General features: G+C 38.7%; 2 protein-coding genes across 2 annotated transcripts in view; both read right to left on the reverse strand.

Annotated features, from left to right (window-relative positions):
- LOC134225301 (nuclear cap-binding protein subunit 1) overlaps positions 1-20,963 on the reverse strand; it is a 110,431-nt gene that overhangs the window by 78,499 nt on the left and 10,969 nt on the right. The gene's annotated exons all lie outside the window — the stretch shown is intronic.
- On the reverse strand, positions 17,069-18,351 carry LOC134225303 (uncharacterized). The gene is made up of 2 exons (XM_062705258.1): positions 17,690-18,351; positions 17,069-17,624 (listed from the first exon to the last, which is right to left on the reverse strand). Exons 1-2 carry the CDS (start codon positions 18,153-18,155, stop codon positions 17,332-17,334), a joined length of 759 nt encoding a protein of 252 aa, XP_062561242.1. The 5' UTR covers positions 18,156-18,351; the 3' UTR covers positions 17,069-17,331.

Genomic DNA, 20,963 nt, shown 5'->3' on the forward strand with positions numbered 1-20,963 from the left:
TCTACGCTACAGTACGCTAATCGTCTTCCACCTAATCGATCCACCTTGCTCGCTGCGCATCTCGCCTTCTTGTTCCCGCCGAATCGTTGTTGAGATCCATTTTCACCGGATTACGTCAGATTTTTGCGGTGTGAACGATGATTGGTTCTCCCAACAGCTGTTGCAACTCGTGGTTCATTCACCTTTTCCACGTACCGTCCTCCATCTGCACCCACCATAGATGGTACACAGCCCTTTCATTTCGAAAGCTCTAAGTGCACGTTAATCCTCCACGAGCATCGTCCAGGTCTCGTGTCCGTAGAAGACTTCCAGTCTAATGAGTGTTTTGAAGGTTGGCAGTTTGCTATGGCGCGACAAACTCTATTCAATAAGAGCGTCTTGTGGAATTCAAAGTATGTACAATTCCCAGCCACGATGCGTCTCCGAATTCCTCTGCTGCTATTATATTCACACAGTGATCGCCCTTGAGCCTATCACCACCGATACAAACTCGTGGTGGGTGGCTCACGTTGTCTTCTCTTGAACCTCTTGCAATCGTGTACTTCGTTTGATGATGACTAGTGTGTTGATGACTAGTCCGTACTATAGATAGTGAAATATATAGATGAGCGAAGATAAATCCTCTGTCTCCAAACGAGCATGACGTCACGATTTCAATGGAAATGTTAAGGGTTGTGACGTCATGTGTGTACGGTCAAAAAATCGACTCGGCGATGCTTTCGCTCATCTATAGATTCTACTATCTATAGTTCGGACCAGTTAGCTTCCCTCTTCTTCAGTCTGTTGTAGGCTTCCTCCGTCATCTCAAAGTTACGTGCCAAAATAACCATGTCGTCGACGAAACCAAATAGCTGAGCAAACTTCGTGAAAATCGTACCACTCGTGTCAATCTTTGACCTTCGAAACTATGTTGAATAGCAGACAAGAAAGACCACATTGCCGTAACCCTCTGCGTGTTTCAAAGGGACTCGGGAATATCGCTGAAACTCGAACTACGTACATCACCCGATCCATCATCGCCTTGATCAACTATGTCAGTTTATCCGGAAATCCGTGTTCGTTTTTTCGTAAAAAAAAAATGTATTTTGGCCAGAACTCCGAATCCCATAGTCCGATTCGGCCAATTTTCAATACGAAACAATGGGACAAGATTCCGCGTCGAATGCAACTTGTTGCAAATCGGCAAATCGGCTCACAGTAAGTTCCTAAAAAATGAGTGAGAATTTTTCTTCTGATAAAATGTATTTTGGCCATAACTCTGAATCCCATAGTCCGATTCGGCCAATTTCCAATACGAAACAATGGGACAGAATTCTGCGTCGAATGCATGTTGCGAGCAAATCGGTTAATGATAAGTGCCCGAAAAATAAGTGAGATTAGTTTGCGCACACACATACACGCACACACAGACATCACTTCAATTCGTCGAGTTCAGTCGATCGATATATAACACTATGGGTCTCCGGGCCTCCTATAAAAAGTTCGTTTTTGAAGCGAACATATAGCCACGGTGTGCTTGTGACGGTTATTAACGAAAAAAAATGTCCATCCATTCTGAACTCGCCTTTCGAAAGATATAATATCCAGGCGTCTGCTATGAAAATTTCGATTGTACGACAATTCCCCGAAAACCAATTCCCCGAATGCAATTTCCCCGAATGAAATTTCCCCGAATAACAATTCCCCGAACGTAACATTTCCCCGAATGTAACAATTCCCCGAATGCAACATTTCGCCGAATGTAACATTTCCCCGAATGCAACATTTCCCCGAATGCAACATTTCCCCGAATTGTTTCCACAGTGCAGATAAAACTAAAACTGAAAAAGGAATCTGCGTCGTTTAACATAAAGTCGCATAATTGGCTTTTGACATAATTTTGAGTTGCAACAAAAGTGAGAGTCGCGGGACAACTCGCTTAAAAATTGTAAAAAAAAGATGCTGGGACATTGGGCCGAAGACAATTACAGTCAAACCTCCATGAGTCGATGTAGAAGGGATCGTCGACTCATGGAAATCTCGAGATGTGGAATAGAAAATCCTTTGGAAGCTGATTGAAGGTACCATCTAAGTAACCCAGGAAATATATTTTAATATGGCATAATTTGCTTCCATGAGTCGATATCGAGTCATGGAACATCGACTCATGGAGGTTTTACTGTATGCCGAACCGTCATTAGGCCGAGTAAAAAGTAAGAAGTGAAAAATTAGTAGTGAGTAGTGAAAAGTGAGACGTGAGAAGTGAGAAGAGCGTAATGAGAAGTGAGTAATGAGAAGTGAGAAATGAGAAGTGAGAAGTATAAAGTGAGATGTGAGAAGCGAGATATGAGAAGTGAGATGTGAGAAGTGAGAAGCGAGGTGTGAGAAGTGAGAAGTGAGTGATGAGTAGTGAGTAGTGAGAAGTGAGAAGTGAAAAGTAAGAAATGAGAAGTAAGTACATAGTAAGAAGTGAAAAGTATGGAGTAAGTAGTGAGAAGTGAAAAATATGATGCAAGAAGTGTTATGTGAGGAGCGAGAAAGAGCGAAATACGAAGTGAGATGTAGGAAGAATGAATGGAAAAATAAGGAAGAAGGATAGAGATACAGGAAGAAAATTACTGCGTCTTCCGGTATAAGGCGAAGGAAAGGGATAATGTTTTTTTATAATCGCTTCGCCCGGTATTAGAGGAAAACGAGTTATAATGCCTTCTTAAAATGAACACGTTTGCCCGATATAAGACAAAGAGGGTAGATAGACCCTTCTTCAATTGTACACGTTTGCCTGGAGTAAAGCGAAGGAAGGAGATAATGATTCTTTCGAACAGTACAGTATCCCGGGTTACAGTGTAGCTGCTTGTTTATCACATTCAAGACACACTGGCGGTGTTGCTATTTATGTCAAAGAATCGGTTCAATTCAAGCTTCAGTTGAACGAAGTTTGTGATGGTAACTGGTTCTTAGGCATTGCAGTTGAACGTGGCATGAAGATGGGTAACTATGGAGTTTTATATCACTCTCCCAGTTCAAATGACCAGCGATTTGTTGAAATTTTGGAGAACTGGTTGGAGATGTTCATAGATCCTAGTAAATTAAATATACTCGCTGGCGATTTTAATATCAATTGGTGTGACATCCATAATTCGAATCATTTGAAACGGTTAGCAGACTTTTTGATTTGAAACAAAAGGTCTTCGATTACACACGTATTTCTCAGCACAGTAGAACTTTAATTGATCATGTATATTCTAATTTCGATTCCGTTAGTACGGTAACGATTTGTGATTTGAAAATAACCGATCATGAAACTCTAGTAATTAACGTAGATGATAATAGTGATAATAATAGTGATCTTATCAAATTAAAGTGCTGGAGAAAATATTCAAAACAAGCTATCTCAGGTCTTGTCGCAAGAAACGTGGATTTTCAATCAAACGTCGGTTCGTTAGATCAAAATCAGCTGTTCTTACTGACGTTTTGAAAACCTGTACCAATAATCTAATAGAACATAAATATGTATCTCTGAAAAACTCGAACAGCTGGTACAATCTGGATCTTTTACGATTCAAACGTAAAAGGGACAAATTGTACAGAAAATTTTGTAGAAGTAATAATGCTATTCATTGGAAAAGGTATCAGGTCGCGCGTAATAAATATTCGCATATGTTGAAAAAAACGAGATGCGAATATATTCAGAGGAAAATTGATCAGCATCAAAACAACAGCAAAGAGTTATGGAAAATTTTGAAATCCTTGTTAAAACCTAATAGTAGCAAACCGCGATCCATAACCTTCGATGGCACATTAGAACAGTCAGAACAAGTTATTACAGATAAATTCAATCAATATTTCGTCAACAGTGTCTCACTGATTAACCAGTCAATTGAGTTAGTTGATGAGCCTGACGAAATAAAACAGCCGATTAATTTTAATTGTAGATTTGATGGATTTCACCCAATAACATTAGAAGAACTTGAAAATATTTGCTTTTCAATTGGAAAAACGGCTGGAGTCGATAATGTTAATGCCAAGGTAATACAAGACTGCTTTGATGTCATCGGACACAACTTGCTGGACCTTATAAATGAATCTTTACGAACTGGGCACGTGCCACAAGTTTGGAAGGAATCTCTAGTGATTCCGATTCAAAAAGTTGCTGGGACGATTAAAGCCGAAGAGTTTCGTCCTATCAATATGTTGCACACATTAGAGAAAATTTTGGAACTTGTAGTAAAAGGCCAGCTGCTTGAGTATTTGAATAGAAATAACTTGCTGATACCGGAACAATCGGGATATCGAGAAGGTCATTCTTGTGAAACCGCATTGAACTTGGTATTAGCTAAATGGAAGGAAAATGTAGAGCGTAAAGATACGATTGTTGCTGTGTTCTTGGATCTAAAACGCGCTTTTGAGACAATTTCTCGGCCCTTATTGTTGAGCACAATCAAGCGCTTTGGAATTTCGGGATCTGCATACAATTGGTTTGAAAGCTATTTGTCTGACAGATCTCAAAGGACTGCTTTTAATGATTCTGTTTCTAGTCCCGTGGAGAACACGCTAGGAGTGCCACAGGGAAGTGTATTAGGGCCTATTTTATTCATTATGTATATAAATGACATGCGACGAGTCTTACGATTTTGTGATATAAATCTTTTTGCTGATGACACCGTGATATTCATTGCAGCTAAAAATTTAGCAGATGCCGTTTCACGCTTGAACGAGGATTTACACTCTCTAAGTAGATGGTTGAAATACAAGCAATTGAAATTGAATATTAATAAAACAAAATACATGGTAATTTCGCGAACCCGAGTAAATGAGGATGTCTCTGTTAAAATTGATGATGAGACAATTGATCGCGTCCGCGATATTAAATATCTTGGCGTGATTATTGATGACAAGCTAAAATTTGACATACATATTGACAATGTTATCAAGAAAATAGCCAAGAAGTATGGAATGCTCTGTCGATTAAAACACGATTTGACTATTGGTAGCAAAATACTCTTGTATAAATCAATCATCTCTCCTCATCTGGATTTTTGCCCTTCCATCCTTTTCTTGGCTAACGAAACACAAATATCGAGATTGCAGCGCTTACAAAATAAAATAATGCGTTTGATTTTAAAATGTGATAGATTCACTTCCTCAACTTTCCTGTTGGACGCCTTACAATGGCTGTCAGTGAAGCAAAGAATAGTGTACTTGACTATGGTGTTCATTTTTAAAGTAATAAACGGTTTACTGCCTCGATATTTGTGTGATCGAATTGAAAGAGGAAGTGATATTCATAGTTATAATACTAGACACGCGGATAATGTGAGAACACCATATTTTCTGTATGGCGCTTCACAAAACTCTTTGTTTTTCAAAGGTATAAATGTTTTCAATTCGATGCCTTCACACATCAAACGTGCAGTCACGCTAACACAGTTTAAGAGACAATGTATTTCACACGTCAAAGCTGCCTTTTGAACAGCTACCCGGCAATTTTTTACCCGTTAACACATGTATCTTGACGAAGTTTTTAACAACGGATGATTTTTATGGACCATTTTTATTTTTATCATTTATTGAGGCATTAATAAGCTATGACGTTCGCCTCGATGATGATGATGGATTTTAATTTATTGACGTAGTTTATTTTTGAACCTTTCTTTGTGTAGTCTACAAAAGTTTGAGCATCGCGCGCGGATTACAGATATGAATGATTTTGAATTTATTTAAAAACTTGCATATTTCGAACTGTTGAATCATGCTCTTGAATTAGTAGTAAGCCTTCTGGTAGATTATTTTGTACTCGCGGTTGTTCCGAAACTTTTGTTATCGACGGAGCGGTTACACAAGTTTTGATGTTTGGTTGTCGAACCTAATGATCCATGTTCAGATACATGTGAGTTTTAGATTGCGATATTGGTTTGTGAAAAGAACGCGATGTTTGGCGGAGCTTTTGAAATCTGTGCGAGAGGTTTCACAAGTTTAGCTTTTGATGAGCTCCATGTATCACTACTGTTGATTACAAAATTCTAGGTGTAGTTCTTTAGTTCATTTTACCAATTTATTTTTGCTGTACAGTATGGAATTTTTTTTGGATTTTATATCTGTATATACAATCGGATCGTTTGTTTGCAAAACCGATTACATTGATCTTATTTAATTATCTTAAAGATAACTCGTCCAGCTCAAACCTTTGTAGGGGTATGTGGCGGGACCATCATCATCATCATCATCATCCTTAAATGATCGCGTCTACGCACTATAAGGACAATGGAGGAGATATTGCCTTCTTTGAATGAACACATCATTTTTTTCGGTTTATATAATTGATATTTATTGCTAGATGCGATCTCATATATTATATCTATTCCAGCCAAACTCGTCTACATCAAAGGAAGAGACTACATTTATCATAACCTTATTGCAGGCAAATTCCTACTTCTTTAAAGGTAATTTCATTCTACTTTGGCTTATTTCGAGCTAACGTCTAACTTTAATGAATTGATCACATCTACCGTTTCCATAGACCAGGTAGATACAGATTTTTAAAGAAGGAATAACATTCACTTCTTCATTATTCTGGAAAAAACATCTACTTTCAAAGTAGAGATCAAATTAATCCATTGCGTTATTCCGAGTAGATGTACTACTTTTAAAGAAGGGATCACATTCACCATTGCCCTATTCCGGGCATACGCATTATTTTTTTAAGGATTCATATCCACGATTACAGTAACTTCTTAAGAAGAGATAGACCTTACATAGGACAGGAGTTTGATTTCGCAAATTTTTACCATTATGCTTTCAAACGGAATTTCTGTTCGCGATTCTGCTCCACCAAATAAATTCAGCCTATGTTCGAATATTTTAGAAAAAAAAATGAATAGGAAAACACTTTATTATAATATCTTTATAATTTAACAATAAGATATATAATTTAACAGTAAGGAAGATCAAGGGCATACAATACTATCGAAAGATTTGGTCATGTTCGGCATCTCCAAAGAGACACTCTGGAACAAATCTTTGAACGCTGCTCTGTTCGGGCGTCAATAGTTGATGACAATTATGTGTTTGCAAAAACTACTTTATTTTCGGGGAAATGTTACATTCGGGGAAATGTTACATTCGGGGAATTGTTACATTCGGGGAAATTGCATTCGGGGAATTGTTACATTCGGGGAAATTGCATTCGGGAAAATTGCATTCGGGGAATTTGTTTTCGGGGAATTGTCGTACAATCGAAAATTTCAAAATATTTCATCTAGGGAATCGAAAGTTATAGCAGTTACAAATTTAATGATTTTTGCGTTCGATATTTCACTAATATGCAACCATATATACCGTGAATTTCCTCCTGATTACATCCAAATAAATTATCATCAAATATGCAATTTGCAACCTCAATCAACTATAACCTAAAACCTATTCTTTGAATAATAGAAAAAAAAACAAAGGATGTTAGAGGTAATATTGTTCTAATATCAATGACAAAATAGACAATACAACCACAATACAGTATTCAAATTACAGAATTATTGCACTTCAATCTCCTAATCATACCAAAGTGTGAATATTGTCTATGACAGACAAGTAACTACACTCTGTATGATGATTCTGCTTTTATTAAATATGATAATAGTTTTTTAACATAGAATACCACGCTGAAACAATTTTGTCTTTCATGGGTACTGGGTTAGTTAGTAAGACTCACACTTAAAATAAATCGCCGATTTCGGTAAAATTTTACCGAAATCTCAACAGCAGAACTGTTTTGTAAGTAATCTTACTGGTTTTCGGTGTTTTTGACAGTTGAACAATGGGAAAAATTACAAAAAATCTGTAAAATAGTTACCGAACAGATCTGCTGTTGATCTACTGTGGAATGAGTTAAGTGTGTAGTAACCAACATTTAAACAACAATGTGCATCATTTGTTGTCATTTATACAACCATTATCCAGTTTGATACAAGCAGTGGTACGAAAACGAGTTCCATTTGGAAAAAAAATGGGAAAGGCTAGATCACACGAGGAAAACCGCCTTTTCCGAGAATGGCAGACGGAAAGAGCATACATGCCCCACATCGGAACGTCTCAACAATTTAACTGACTTGTTGAACTAAGATGCATTTTCTTCATAAATTAATGCATTTACTACATAAATTAACTGACACAGGGAATACTAGTATCCGACTTAGAACCAGAAGAGAAAAACCATCGCGTTTTCATAAAGCCAGGTAAGAAAATGAGAGATTTAAGAAGACTGAAACTATTTAAGAAATATTTCACTGTCGTGAGACGAGTTTACTACAATTCCATTTAATTTTACCAAATCGTATTACTTTTACATATACGTTTTACGACCTCAACTGTAAGGTCGTCTTCAGTGTCTCTTACTTGACTCGAGTCAGGTCTGTTGACTTGTAAGGTCGTCTTCAGTGTCTCAGTATTTTTTTAACCGGGATCTCAGCAAAATGGTCAATTTTTCCGAGATTCGCTCAGCTGTGCCCCAGAAAACATGTTTTTAGCCGAGATTTCAGTCAAAAGTGCTGAAAATCAGCAAATGATTTGCCAAAAATAAGCTAACAAACATCATTTTTGCCGGAATATCAGCTTTTTATTTTGTTGGCGTACGGCTGTGCGGATTTTTGCCGAGCTGCAGAAATAAAAACTAAGTGTGTACAGTTAAGGTCGAAATACGTATATGTAAAAGTAATACGATTTGGTGGAATTGAATGGAATTGTACTAAACTCGTCTCATGACAGTGAAATATTTCTTAAATAGTTTCAGTCTTTTAAAATCTCTTATTTTCTTACCTGGCTTTATGGAAATGCGATGGTTTCCCTCTTCTAGTTCTAAGTCGGATACTAGTATTCCCTGTGTCAGTTAATTTAAAGGCGGTTTTCCTCGTGTGATCCAGCCTTTCCCATTTTTTTTCCAAATGGAACTCGTTTTTGTACCACTGCTTGAAACGAACTGGATGATGGTTGTATAACTGACAACAAATGATGCACATTGTTGTTTAAATGTTGGTTACTAGTCTTACTAACTACCCAGTACCCATGAAAGACAAAATTGTTTCAGCGCGGTATACTATGTTACCAACTATTATCATATTTAATAAAAGCAGAATCATCATACAGAGTGTAGTTAGTCTGTCATAGACAGTATTCACACTTTGGTATGATTAGGAGATTGAAGTGCAATAATTCTGTAATTTGAATACTGTATTGTGGTTGTATTGTCTATTTGTCATTGACTTTAAAACAATATTATCTCTAACATCCTTTGCAAATTGCATATTTGATGATAATTTATTTGGATGTAATCAGGAGGAAATTCACGGTATATATGGTTGCATATTAGTGAAATATCGAACACAAAAATCATTAAATTTGTAACTGCTATAACTTTCGATTCCCTAGATGAAATATTTTGAAATTTTCATAGCAGACGCCTGGATATTATATCTTTCGAAAGGCGAGTTCAGAATGGATGGACATTTTTTTTCGTTAATAACCGTCACAGGCACACCGTGCTTTACGTATACTTTGTATACGAGAAAGGCAAAAAGTATTTTGGTCATAACTTCCGATCCCATAGTCCGATCATGCCAATTTTCAATGAGAAATAGTGCGAGCAAATCGGTTGAGGATAAGTGTCCGAAAAATGAGTGACACTTTTTTACGCGATTATTCCGTAAGAACCCAGATTAATCCACCTAGCGGTGATGATGCCTTTCTCGTGCGGTATAAAAATAGTATTTTGGGCATTACTTTTGAGCCTATCGTCCGATCCGGTCAATTTTCAATAGGAAATAATGAGACAAGATTTTGCGTCGAATGCAACCAATTGCGAGGAAATCGGTTGAAAGTTAGTGCATTAAAAGTGAGCTAGACTTTTTTACGCGTTTTTTTATGAGAAAAAATATTTTGGCCATAACTTCCAAGCCCATTATCCAATCCGGCCAATTTTCAATAGGAAACAATGGGGCAGAATACTGCGTCAAATGAAACTTATTGCGAAGAAATCGGTCAAGGGTAAGTACAAAAAAAGTGAGCGAGACTTTTTTACGCCCTTTTTATGAGAAAAAGTATTTTGGCCATAACTTCCAAGTCCATTGTCCGATCCGGCAAATTTTCAATAGGAAACAATTGAGCAAAATACTGCGTCGAATGCAACCTGTTGCGAAATCGATCAAGGGAAGTACAAAAAAAGTGAACTAGATTTTTTGCTCTTTTGGTGCGCACACACACACACGGGCTGCGAAATGGTGATTTGACGTCTGGGTAGGAGCGACCTACACAGCTCTAGTCCTTACAAGTTCCAATCTCACGCCCGAGTGATGAACTTTGTTAAAAACTTAAAAATCACTCTAATAAAGTTAAAAAAAAACAATCTCACGCTTCCACGGGTCTTCCGATGACAATCGACCGCCAGGCTAAGGGTTTTTACTTAGCTAGTAGTGTAGCCTGGGCACTGTTGTCCTTCTGACATCAGCTAGAGTGAGGGGGTGCGACCAAAGGGACCATCGTCCCTAACCCCTAATCCCAAGGCGTTAAGCGACCCGTGCCGAGGGGATGCATGGCCAGGGGGGGGTGAAATAATGAGCTAGACCTCTAACGGAGCCTGTGGGGTACCTGGGCACCCTCCACAGTAATTGTCGCTTACCGCGTCATGCTGGGCTCTGGCGTGGTGGACCTCTTTTCCCGAGCAACTCGTGGGACCAAAATGGAAAACCAAGTCAATTCTTCAATTAGTGGTAGTAGTGTAGGCGACAACCCCTTCGCAAGAGGTGGGTTGTTCAGGTCTCCGCCTAGGAGGCCAGAGGCAATAGTCGGCAGCTCAGTGCGCAGCGCCAGCGTGGGTCACTTAACCTTCATCTCGGCTACGCCGGTAGAGGTTATGGACGGCCCATGGCTTGTGGGGCGATGAACCGCAAACGCGATGGGCTTTCGGCCTTCGAGGTGGCGACGGAACAGCTGGACGCCATCATCGACTTTGCGTCATCGAAGCATAATATCAGTAAGGACCTCAAGAGGAGCTTGCTGAAACTTCGAAAGTCGATGTTGGACGCCAAGCTGGAGAGGGCGGTCGGGACGGCCAAGTGTAAACCCGTGAAATCCGTGAAGTCGAGGTCTACCGCCTCCTGGACCCTGGTCAAGAACAAGAGGAAATCGAAGACGTCAAGGGCCGAAACGAAGAACCAGGCGAATGAGGGTAGCAAGAAGTCTAGGGTAGGCGCCAATCGCTCCAGGGGCGATGCCCTAGTCATCAAGATGGACGAGGCTAAGTACTTGAATAAGACGTACCCGGATGGGCGAGATGATCCTCGAGCTGAAGCGGGGCGTCTCGCAAAAGGACGCCGCCTACAAGAAGTTGGCGGAGGAAGTCCTAGGCGAGACGGTAAAGGTGAGGGCACTCACGACGGAGGTGAATGTAAGAGTCAAAGACCTGGACGAGATCAACGAAGTCGAAGAGCTCGTCACGGCACTGCGGCGACAGTGTGAAGTGGAGACGCCCACCGCAGCCGTTCGGCTACGGAAAGGTCCGGCAGGGACGCAGGTAGCATTGGTTCGGCTATCTGCAGCGGACGCCTCCAAGGTAGTCAAGTTAGGGAGCGTCAAGGTGGGATGGTCGGTGTGCCCTGTGGGCACATACGAGCAACCGGAAGTTTGCTTCAAGTGCCTGGAACCGGGGCACAAGCAATGGGACTGCAAAGGCCCTGACAGAAGCAAGCTCTATCGACGCTGCGGATTGGAGGGACATAAGGCACAATGCTGCACGAACCCTCCCAACTGTTTGATTTGTTCCAGCAAAGCTGTGAACCGCAAGCACCCCATGGGGGTTCAAGTTCCGGCGTTTAAGCGTGCTGCAAAATCACAGTGCAGGTAACGCAGCTGGCTTGCTCGGCCTTGCCCGAGTGTTTGGTGTGCGCAGGTTTAGAGGAAACGGCGGAACACGTGTTGTTCGTGTGCCCACGTTTTCGCGCAATGCTTGCCACATGTGGTCTGGACACTACCCCGGACAACCTAGTTCGGAGGATGTGTAAAGATGAAGTTGGCTGGAACGCCGTTTTATCGGCTATCGTCCAAATCGTCTCGGAGCTACACAGAAGGTGGCGCGTGGACTCAAGGATGGCTAGTTCAGGCGCAAATAAGAGGTGGTCCAAGGGATCGGAGTCGGCTTCATGGGTCATACCGGTGGTCATGCTCTGTGGTCGAACTCGATCCTTTTATCGAACAAGTGGCCGCGCGAAGAACAACATGGTATCGTCGCTTTCGCGGCGTCGCACAGAAGAGTAACTAGAACAAATTCGTGGACAAAACCCAAAATTTTTTTTTCAACATTTATACATTCTTATATTTTTTTTAGATACTTAAAAACATTCTGCATACTATGGCTATTTCGGAAATGACCCAAAATTTTATTAAAAAATATAATTAGGGCTCAAAAATGAGGTATTGGATTGGATTTTATCTATTTTATTTGTGGAGTATTTGGAAAATCTGATTTTTACTTAACATAAATGTTATCAACAAGCTATTATTAGTACACAATGAGTAGATTATAGTTGTATGTCTCAAATTTGTTCATGTTTATGGTCAAATTATAAATTTTATGTTTCAGGTGGTGACCACTTGAAAATCACTATTTTTTCTATTTTTTATGTTTTTCTTCAGAGGAAAAGTTAATCTATACGGCAAGATCCGGCAAAGGTAAATCACTTGGGTGTAACTTCAAGATATGGACTAAGCATTCCACGTGAAAACTCGTCCGCAAACGTCCGCAAATTAGATTCTGAGCTATTTGAATAAAATGCGATTTTTCATAATTTTAAAACAAAATTTTAACATTTGTTCATAAATTACCACATATAACGAATCCAGGAAAAAAAGCGAGATATTTAGCATGCATTTTGTCAAGACACAAATAGAATAATGGGTCTCCCATGAGTTTCGTTGATATCTTTTTGAAAACCTTATATTGAAATCGCTTATCTATAAATTCTGCATTGTAGAGAAATCTGTTACTACCTAGATTTAGGATGAACCCGTTTTCATTGAAGTGATCATAATTTATGAACCGTTATGATAGTTTCGTCATGGCTAGCTATGATATCTTGTGGGCTTCAACTCGGACATGGTAATCGTTGTTGTTTCAAGCCATGGTATATACTGCCGCTAACCTCAAGTCGAGCACATCTTTATATGGAGGCCCATAGCGGCAGTATAGAATACAGGTGATTTATATTTTTTACTACAGGCTTCACCTTTTCACACCCTAATTTTCAAGGTTAAGGTGTAAGTTAAGGAGAAAAGAGTGTTCAAGCAAAAACAGTGTTCACTTCTGTGCATGCGAATTTATACAACCATTTTTCTTTTGGGATCTTGGACATGGGTTAAAATAAGTTAGATGCTTTTTTCCTTTGTAAATGTTAGAAAATCCATATTAGGATAGAGCTTTAACTACGGGTTTCTTGCTACTTATAGGAATATTATATATTTTAGAATCGTTCGCGTAGCGAAAGCAAGAGATTTTACATAAAACGCGAGGTTTTATTTGAAAACATATGTATTTTGACATTTTTATCTGGTTTTACACTGTTAGGTGGATAGATTTATCAGAAAAAATGCATTTTCCTACATGATTGACAATTATTACTTCGTTCTAGGAATATCATGCCCAAATAACCGCAAAAAATAGTTTTGTCCAAGAATTGGCTTATTTACTCCTATGTGCGTCGGTCAACCGGGCGGGTTCCGAGCCCGAGGACGGAAAGGGGTCCTCGTCAAGGCTGGGGCAGGCATAGGCACCGCGTTGGCAAGTCCCTCTGTTAGTTGGCGAATAGACCTTATCGCAGAGAGGTCAATTTGGGGTGCACGCGGCATCATCATTCTTGATACCAGTCGTGCAGAGGGAAGCAGGCGCGAAGTCGACCCTTCCCACCTTCCGAGAACATAGGGCATGGTAAGGCCACCTGGAAAACCGGCAATGCACTGGCACGATACACGATGGTGTTCTTCTAAAAAAGCGAGTCACAATGTTCGATGCCGCAAGGACACGATGCGTTGTGCACTGGCCCCCCTTTGAAGCATTACTTTCTGGTTGTACCGAAGGGACGATGGGCTTGGCGGCAATGGAAACGGTTTAGTGGGTCGGGGATGTAGTCCTGCCTCCCTCGTTTGCTGCTGGAGGTGGTCCCTAACCCCGCACTTCCTGGACAACCCAGGATGTCTGTTGAGCAGATTTCCCTCCATTGCTTAGGGAGAAAAAAACACACATACATACAGACATCACCTCAATTCGTCGAACTGAGTCGATCGGTATATAGCACTATGGGTCTCCGAGCCTTCTATAAAAAGTTTGTTTTTGGAGCGATCATATAGGCTTTACGTATACTTAGTATACGAGAAAAGCAAAACATAACTTTTTTGTCCAACATTTCTCCATTATGGCCTGTCATGTAGTGCAAAAAAAGTGCATTTATCATCTGCTACAACTACAACATATCAAAAAATAAAAAATATTGAAAAATTCGTTTTTGAGAAAATTGATTTTTAAGTTTTATTTTCAATAATTGAACAATTTTTTTTCACAGTGTATATTTTTTCCACACACCCCAAATGATTACCTAAAACATTGCCGAAGATACCAAAACGATCGGACAATCCGTTTTGAAGTTCATTTTTATTGAAAGTGTTCAAGGTGTTTTTGCTTAGGCTTTTGTCAAAAGTTAGGCTACAGTCAAAATGGCAAACCAATGATGCAAATTGTCTTTTTTTATCACAAAGAATGCGTATGAAAAATTTCAGAGAAATAAAAAAATACAAAAATAAATCGACCTTCGATTTCACCGAGAATTACTCAGTTATCAAAGTTGAGAAACGCTTCACTTCATACCAGTTCTTGAAAGGTTTTTCGGTTACCAACACACTTAAAATAAATCGCAGATTTCTGTGAAATTTCACCGAAATCTCAACAGCAGAACTGTTCGGTAAAAATTTTACAGATTTTTTGGTGGATTTGACAGTTGAACAAAGGAAAATACCGCAGAAAATCGGTGAAATAATTACCGAACAAATCTGCTGTTGAGATTTCGGTGAATTGAAGCAAAATTCACCGAAATCTGTGAAATGATTTAGGTGTGAAGGTTTATATATGAAATTGTAAAGATGATTAAAAAAAGCTTTCATATCGATATAACAAAAATCGTGATACAAAGAAAAAAAAAACTTTAAAATTCAAAATACAAAGGAAACACTGTCCCCGCGGAGATATTTAGTTGGGGATCATGTTTGGGATGTGTACTTTCAGATTCCTACGGAAAATCATGCGCAAATTTGCGCCTTTTTGAGAAAATGCGGTCGAAAACCTTCAACATCCTGGAAGACAGTTAGCGACAGACGGCAAAACCAAGATCGACATAGAAGTCTTTATTTATGGAAATTTTTATAATTGGATCAGTTGCTCACTCGTCGTAAGTTCCAAGGCCAGAGGCACTTGGAAAGGGAAGGGGGCTTTAAATGCACTCCCCCTTCCCTCAGGTTCAACCTTGGGACCTATGGAAAAGTTTAATTCAAGAATGAATATTAAGACCAACATTGTTAAAACTTAGAACTAATAATTAAAAATGTAAGCAAAATTTAGTGAAGTTTAACTTCGATCTGGTCGATGAAGGTGACATGGACGAAACATAGGTAAACAATATTAATGTAAGTTTATCCAGAAACACGGAACCAGTCGTACAGTAGAGATCCAGGTATCCTATCCATTGATGGCTTTGATGCAGGACCTGTTGTCGTTGATTCCCCTGCTCTTTGGAGATGCTAAAATTGGCTAGAGGCGAGGACCATACCCCCAGAAGTCGCCAATCTAACCCTTAATTATTTATCTCTAGTCAAAAGATAAACTCAGTACGAAAAGATTTCCGAAGATTTGTGCTAAATTGACCGCATGGTATATCCAACAGTTGACTAAACAGATCAGAACGCCTGGTAACATACGAAAACGATATAAAATCAGAACGCTGTTTTTCAGCTGGAGAACTTCATTGAAGTTTCTAGAGAAACATTTTAAAAAGGCGTAACAGCCAACATCTATTCTTTCTGATTCTTCGTCCACATATAAAGCTATATATGTAGACGAAGAATCAAAAGGAATAAATTTTGGCTGTTAGGCTCTTGGTCTAGACTTGCGGTGCTGCAAGAAACGATCAGGAGATAGTTATGCGAAGTTGTTGGAATTGAGAAGGTGTTCCTGTATAAGCCCCCATTTGTAAGAAAACAGATGAGGGCAGTGATGCGCGTCCCTGATGTTGGCAGATATCTCTAGAAACCTAAAATTTGAAGCTCTCCCGAAAGTTGCATGAGAGCCGCGTGCATCCGCTTATTTATTTTATTTATTTATTCATACTTCTCAAAAAACTTAAGACTTTAGTCTTTTATGTTTAAGTGCCGAGGGTAAGAGAAAGGACATTGCTTTAAATCTTATTTTAAAATTAACAAATAAAACATTATAAAGTTAATTATTGATTAAAATGCTCAAAACATGTTGAAATAATAGACTGAATACTCGAATGTAATTCGTTCCAGAACTGAATGCCTCTAACAAAAAATGAGCTTCCATAATGCGATGTTCTATATCGTTTGATTTGAAACTTTCTGCCTCGCTGACTTCTTAGCAGAGTGTAAAATAATCGAAATTTTTTGGTGACGTCCACTTCTCTTCACTTGTCAGCTCACTTCCAGACACATTCATAGTCGGCTCTGGACTGTCAATATTCGATTGAATATTAGTCATTGAATATTTATGTACGTTCTACAAATTGATAAATTATCTGAAATATGAACAAGCCTTAAATGAGTAAAGTAGTTTATCACATAGAACGGAATCCGATTTTCATCCACGAGGCACTTTCAACGGTAAACATCAATATAAACAATGCTAATTATGTTTTTTCCTGCATATACCGTGAAGCTCCCTAATTTCGCGCACTTAAGATCACACAAAGTGTCAACCCGTAAAGAAAATAAAAATGATTACCAACACGGCCGATTTGCAGCTGCATGGCCCGCTATAGTAATTTGAAGCTTTGGAAAAATATTAATTAGAGCCAGTGCTATAACATAACCACATTTACGGAATAAACTTGACTCGATTGAAAGTGCCTAAATTCGTGCACAATTATTGGATGGTTCCTAATTTCGCACAAAATGGGTCCTAATTTCGCGCATGTTCGAAATCAAACAAATCGTTAGATAAAAGTCGTGTATACTTATTTTATAATCAAAAGAGACAAAATACATTTAAAAAGCATGAATCATATTATTTATTATTCAAAAACACAAGTATTTTTACACTTTTATGCGGATCTTATCTAATCGCTTCTTGGTAACACTCTCCTCTTTGGCAGCTTTCTTCAACAGTCTTTCAATTTTCTTTTTCTGCTTCTTTAATTCGTCTTCTTTCTTCTGTTTCTCGATCTTTTCAATGTACTCTTCATAAGCCTTACCAGTAGCCACGGAAGGAGGATGAATTTTGTGTTTTTTTGGTTTGGAATCTTGTACCTTTTTAGGTTTAGGAAATGATGTGTTCAAAATGTCCATCAGAGTGTGAGCCACGCTGTTCTCAGAATCACGGATTCTACCTAAAAATCAGTAAAAGATATAATGTAGATGTTGCGGTAAATTGGTAGTACAATATATTTTATACCTTGGACATCAATTTCAGCTTCCGGGAAACCCATAAAGGGCGGTTCTTCATCCTCCGAGAGCTGACAAATATTTTCTGTTTCGAGAATCGAACTTGTTTCACCCGATTTACCTGCTGTATCATCTCTCATTCGTTTCCATACCGTGAACAAGCCTGTATCTTCTACTGGTCCAGTCCAATTCCCAGTTTGGCTCTGCATAAAACATTTCAATTGTTGCTGCGACAAATATGATTCAAATTGATAAAGTGTTTGTACGGCATTTAAAGTGTCATTTTGGGAAAAATTCGGAGCCATGATCGATGATTCCTTGCAGGATCCAGATGTCAATGAGCTGTAATTCACTGAATCAGCGTTGAACGGGAACAACCCACATCGTTTAAATCCATTTTCAAGTGTCGAAGTTAGATTTTCCATTCTATCAACGGCTTTCTTAAGCAACGGGGCGATTTCGCTTCTTGGGAGCATATCGCCACAATGTTCGATCCTCCACTCTACAAGAAGCTGGTTCCAATAAACCTTTAGTGGCCTGAAAAAGCACACATCCAACGGTTGGGTAATTTGCGTTGTGTTCGCTGGTAAGCAAACCAGAATAATACCGTTTTTTTTTTGCAAAAATTCATCGATAGATGCGATACATGTGATTTATGACCATCTACAAATAAAATCACCGGCAATGTAAGATGTTGTTTCAGCAACCATGGGTAAAATACATCCTGAAGATATTTGAAGAATGTATCGCGGTTCATCCAACCTGACTCTGTCTTACCAACAGCCCAGGACTCTGGCAAATATCACCTGGAACTCTTTGCTTATATGGAAAAATTACCATCGTAGGCATCAAGAGCATGACTGCATTTGCTCCGAACAATGCTGTATAAGATTCCTTGTCAAAATTACCAACGCGCGCATGTACATAGCGACTTCCGACTCCCGCCAACACAACCTCTTTAGTTGGAATGGTCCGTACTGATGTTTCATCCATATTAAATATTCTGGATGGATCTTGCAGGACCCCTTCGAATCCGTCCGATACAATATAATCAGCTATTTCCTTAAACCAAGTACGTATATGTCCTTCTGTGACAATAGCACGATATTTTGGAAGAATGCTTGGAACTCGACGGGAAATGTTCGGATGACGCTGTAGGAAAAGTTTAATCCACTTTCTACCCGGAATACCACCCTTGAACTTTGTGATTGTCCCGCTATTCTTTAAATAAGATGCGACGCAAGCTTTCAGTGACTGTGTGCTTACCGGAAAACCTGCTTTGGCCATATCTAATACCCAGGAGACAGCGTAGTTTTCAACATCCGCGTTTAGCGCTGTTGGAGCTCCTACCTTTTGAGGATGTTTAAGCTTGAACTTATCCCTCAATGTGCTAGCCGCTATTCCATGGCAAAAGGCGGCATGACGAACGGAGCCCAAGTAACAATCTCAATGCTTCGAAGATTTATGCTAGTTTTATAGAGGTTTTATTACGGCATGTAGAAATGCTTAAAGTTTTATTTTGGTTTTATTTAGTTGTCATTTAATTAGATCCGCAAGAGTACTTGAGAACTACGTTTTGAATTCCAATATAAAACCACAGCTCTTTAGGTTTTATAATGCTCCTGTGTTCCTCCTCAGAGCTGAAAAATGGAACTGACATAAAGCCAGCAGTTAAGTTATATGTTGGTTTTGATCAAGACTTATAAAAGCTGCCAAGCTTCGTAGAGTCCTGTATAAAACCCACATATAACCTTTACTCCTGAAGAAGACCTGCATAGGAATACGAAGCTTGAAATTACTATTATGGATAGAAACTAAATTTCCAGCACAAATTGTTTGACCCACGGAAGTTTTTTCATTTCGCTTTCAGTCGAAAATGAAAAAAAAAACATTAGCAGTTTTTTCTATGTCGTGAATTATGTAGGGGAACTGTTCCGATCTCCATCTCACACACTGAAAATACATTCATCTTATCGGGAAGTAAAGAAATACGGCACCAATTTCTTCGCTTCTTTTTGTCAACATGCGAACTCCTGCTGAAAAAAATCACAAATCAAATACCTTTCCATTGCTCTGCTTTCAATAATGGGATGAACATCGGAGCCATGAGTTAAAATCAAGGAGCAGTTCCCTTATATATTTAAGTCGTTGAAAAAACTGTTCAAACAGCATTTGCTCATGAGGGCTATGAAAATATGTATTTAATCCATACATGCTTTGCCAATTTAACACGAGTAAAACACTTTTATGGTACAAAATATACCATTTAACAATTGCCACTATATGCTTTTTAATTGAAATACTTATTTTTAAAAGTACTTGCATTCGATGCCGAGGGCAGAAAAAGTTTGTTTATGATTTTTTTTATATCGTCTACATTGTCATGTTGTCATTATATATAAAACTACCAAGCTTTAGGTTTGACCAAGATAAAACTTGCTAGTCGTAATATGGTCTTGAAAAAGGCCAAGATAAAACCTCTAGGTGTTTGAAATGCCCAGATAGGGCCAGTTCAGGAGTGATGGTTATATAGAGGCATTTTTTATGCAATCAAAGTTTTATTCGAAAAAATGTCGCCGATATGAAAAAAAATAATTAATTTCATAATCGAAATATTATGCAAATTTCTGTTTCACCTTTTAAACGGTAAAATTGGACATTCTAATAAGTTTTAGGAACAATGCTTTGATTATTTGATCAACCAAAGTGGTTATTCATTGAAACTATCTTTAAAGTAATTAACTAAGGCAATTAATTAAACTTGAAAAATTCTAAATAATAACAAATTAACGAAGCGCATTGTTAAAATACTGATTATTTATTATGGTTTCACCATGAAAAATCCCTGGCATGCCTTCAAACATGCATAGAACACTCAAAGCCAGATATGAACTTTTATTGAACTGGCTGATAATAATTCTTTTATTTTTGTTGTTGACATGTAATCCATGTATTGCAGGAAGAAAAGCATTTTTTTCGAGTACAAACAATAAACAAATAATCAACCTGAGAGTTGACAACTGTTTCATTATCGGCTTATTTGTTGTTGTATCATAGTCATGAAGTGGTTGTATCATGGTTATATAGTGGTTCTCAAAACCACCAAGTCTAGAGGAGGTTTTATGTTGCATGTTTTATGTGAGACTTGAAGTATATTATAAAACCGTTGGTTCTGAACTGGAACGCATATTAGGTTTTAATGATTGCAATAAAACTGGGCCAACTGGCTATAACATGGTTTTATAGAAATCTACAGGAGGATGTGGAAACTGCGAGGACTGCAT

Source organism: Armigeres subalbatus, chromosome 3 (assembly GCF_024139115.2).
Source record: "Armigeres subalbatus isolate Guangzhou_Male chromosome 3, GZ_Asu_2, whole genome shotgun sequence".
NCBI lineage: Eukaryota > Metazoa > Arthropoda > Insecta > Diptera > Culicidae > Armigeres > Armigeres subalbatus.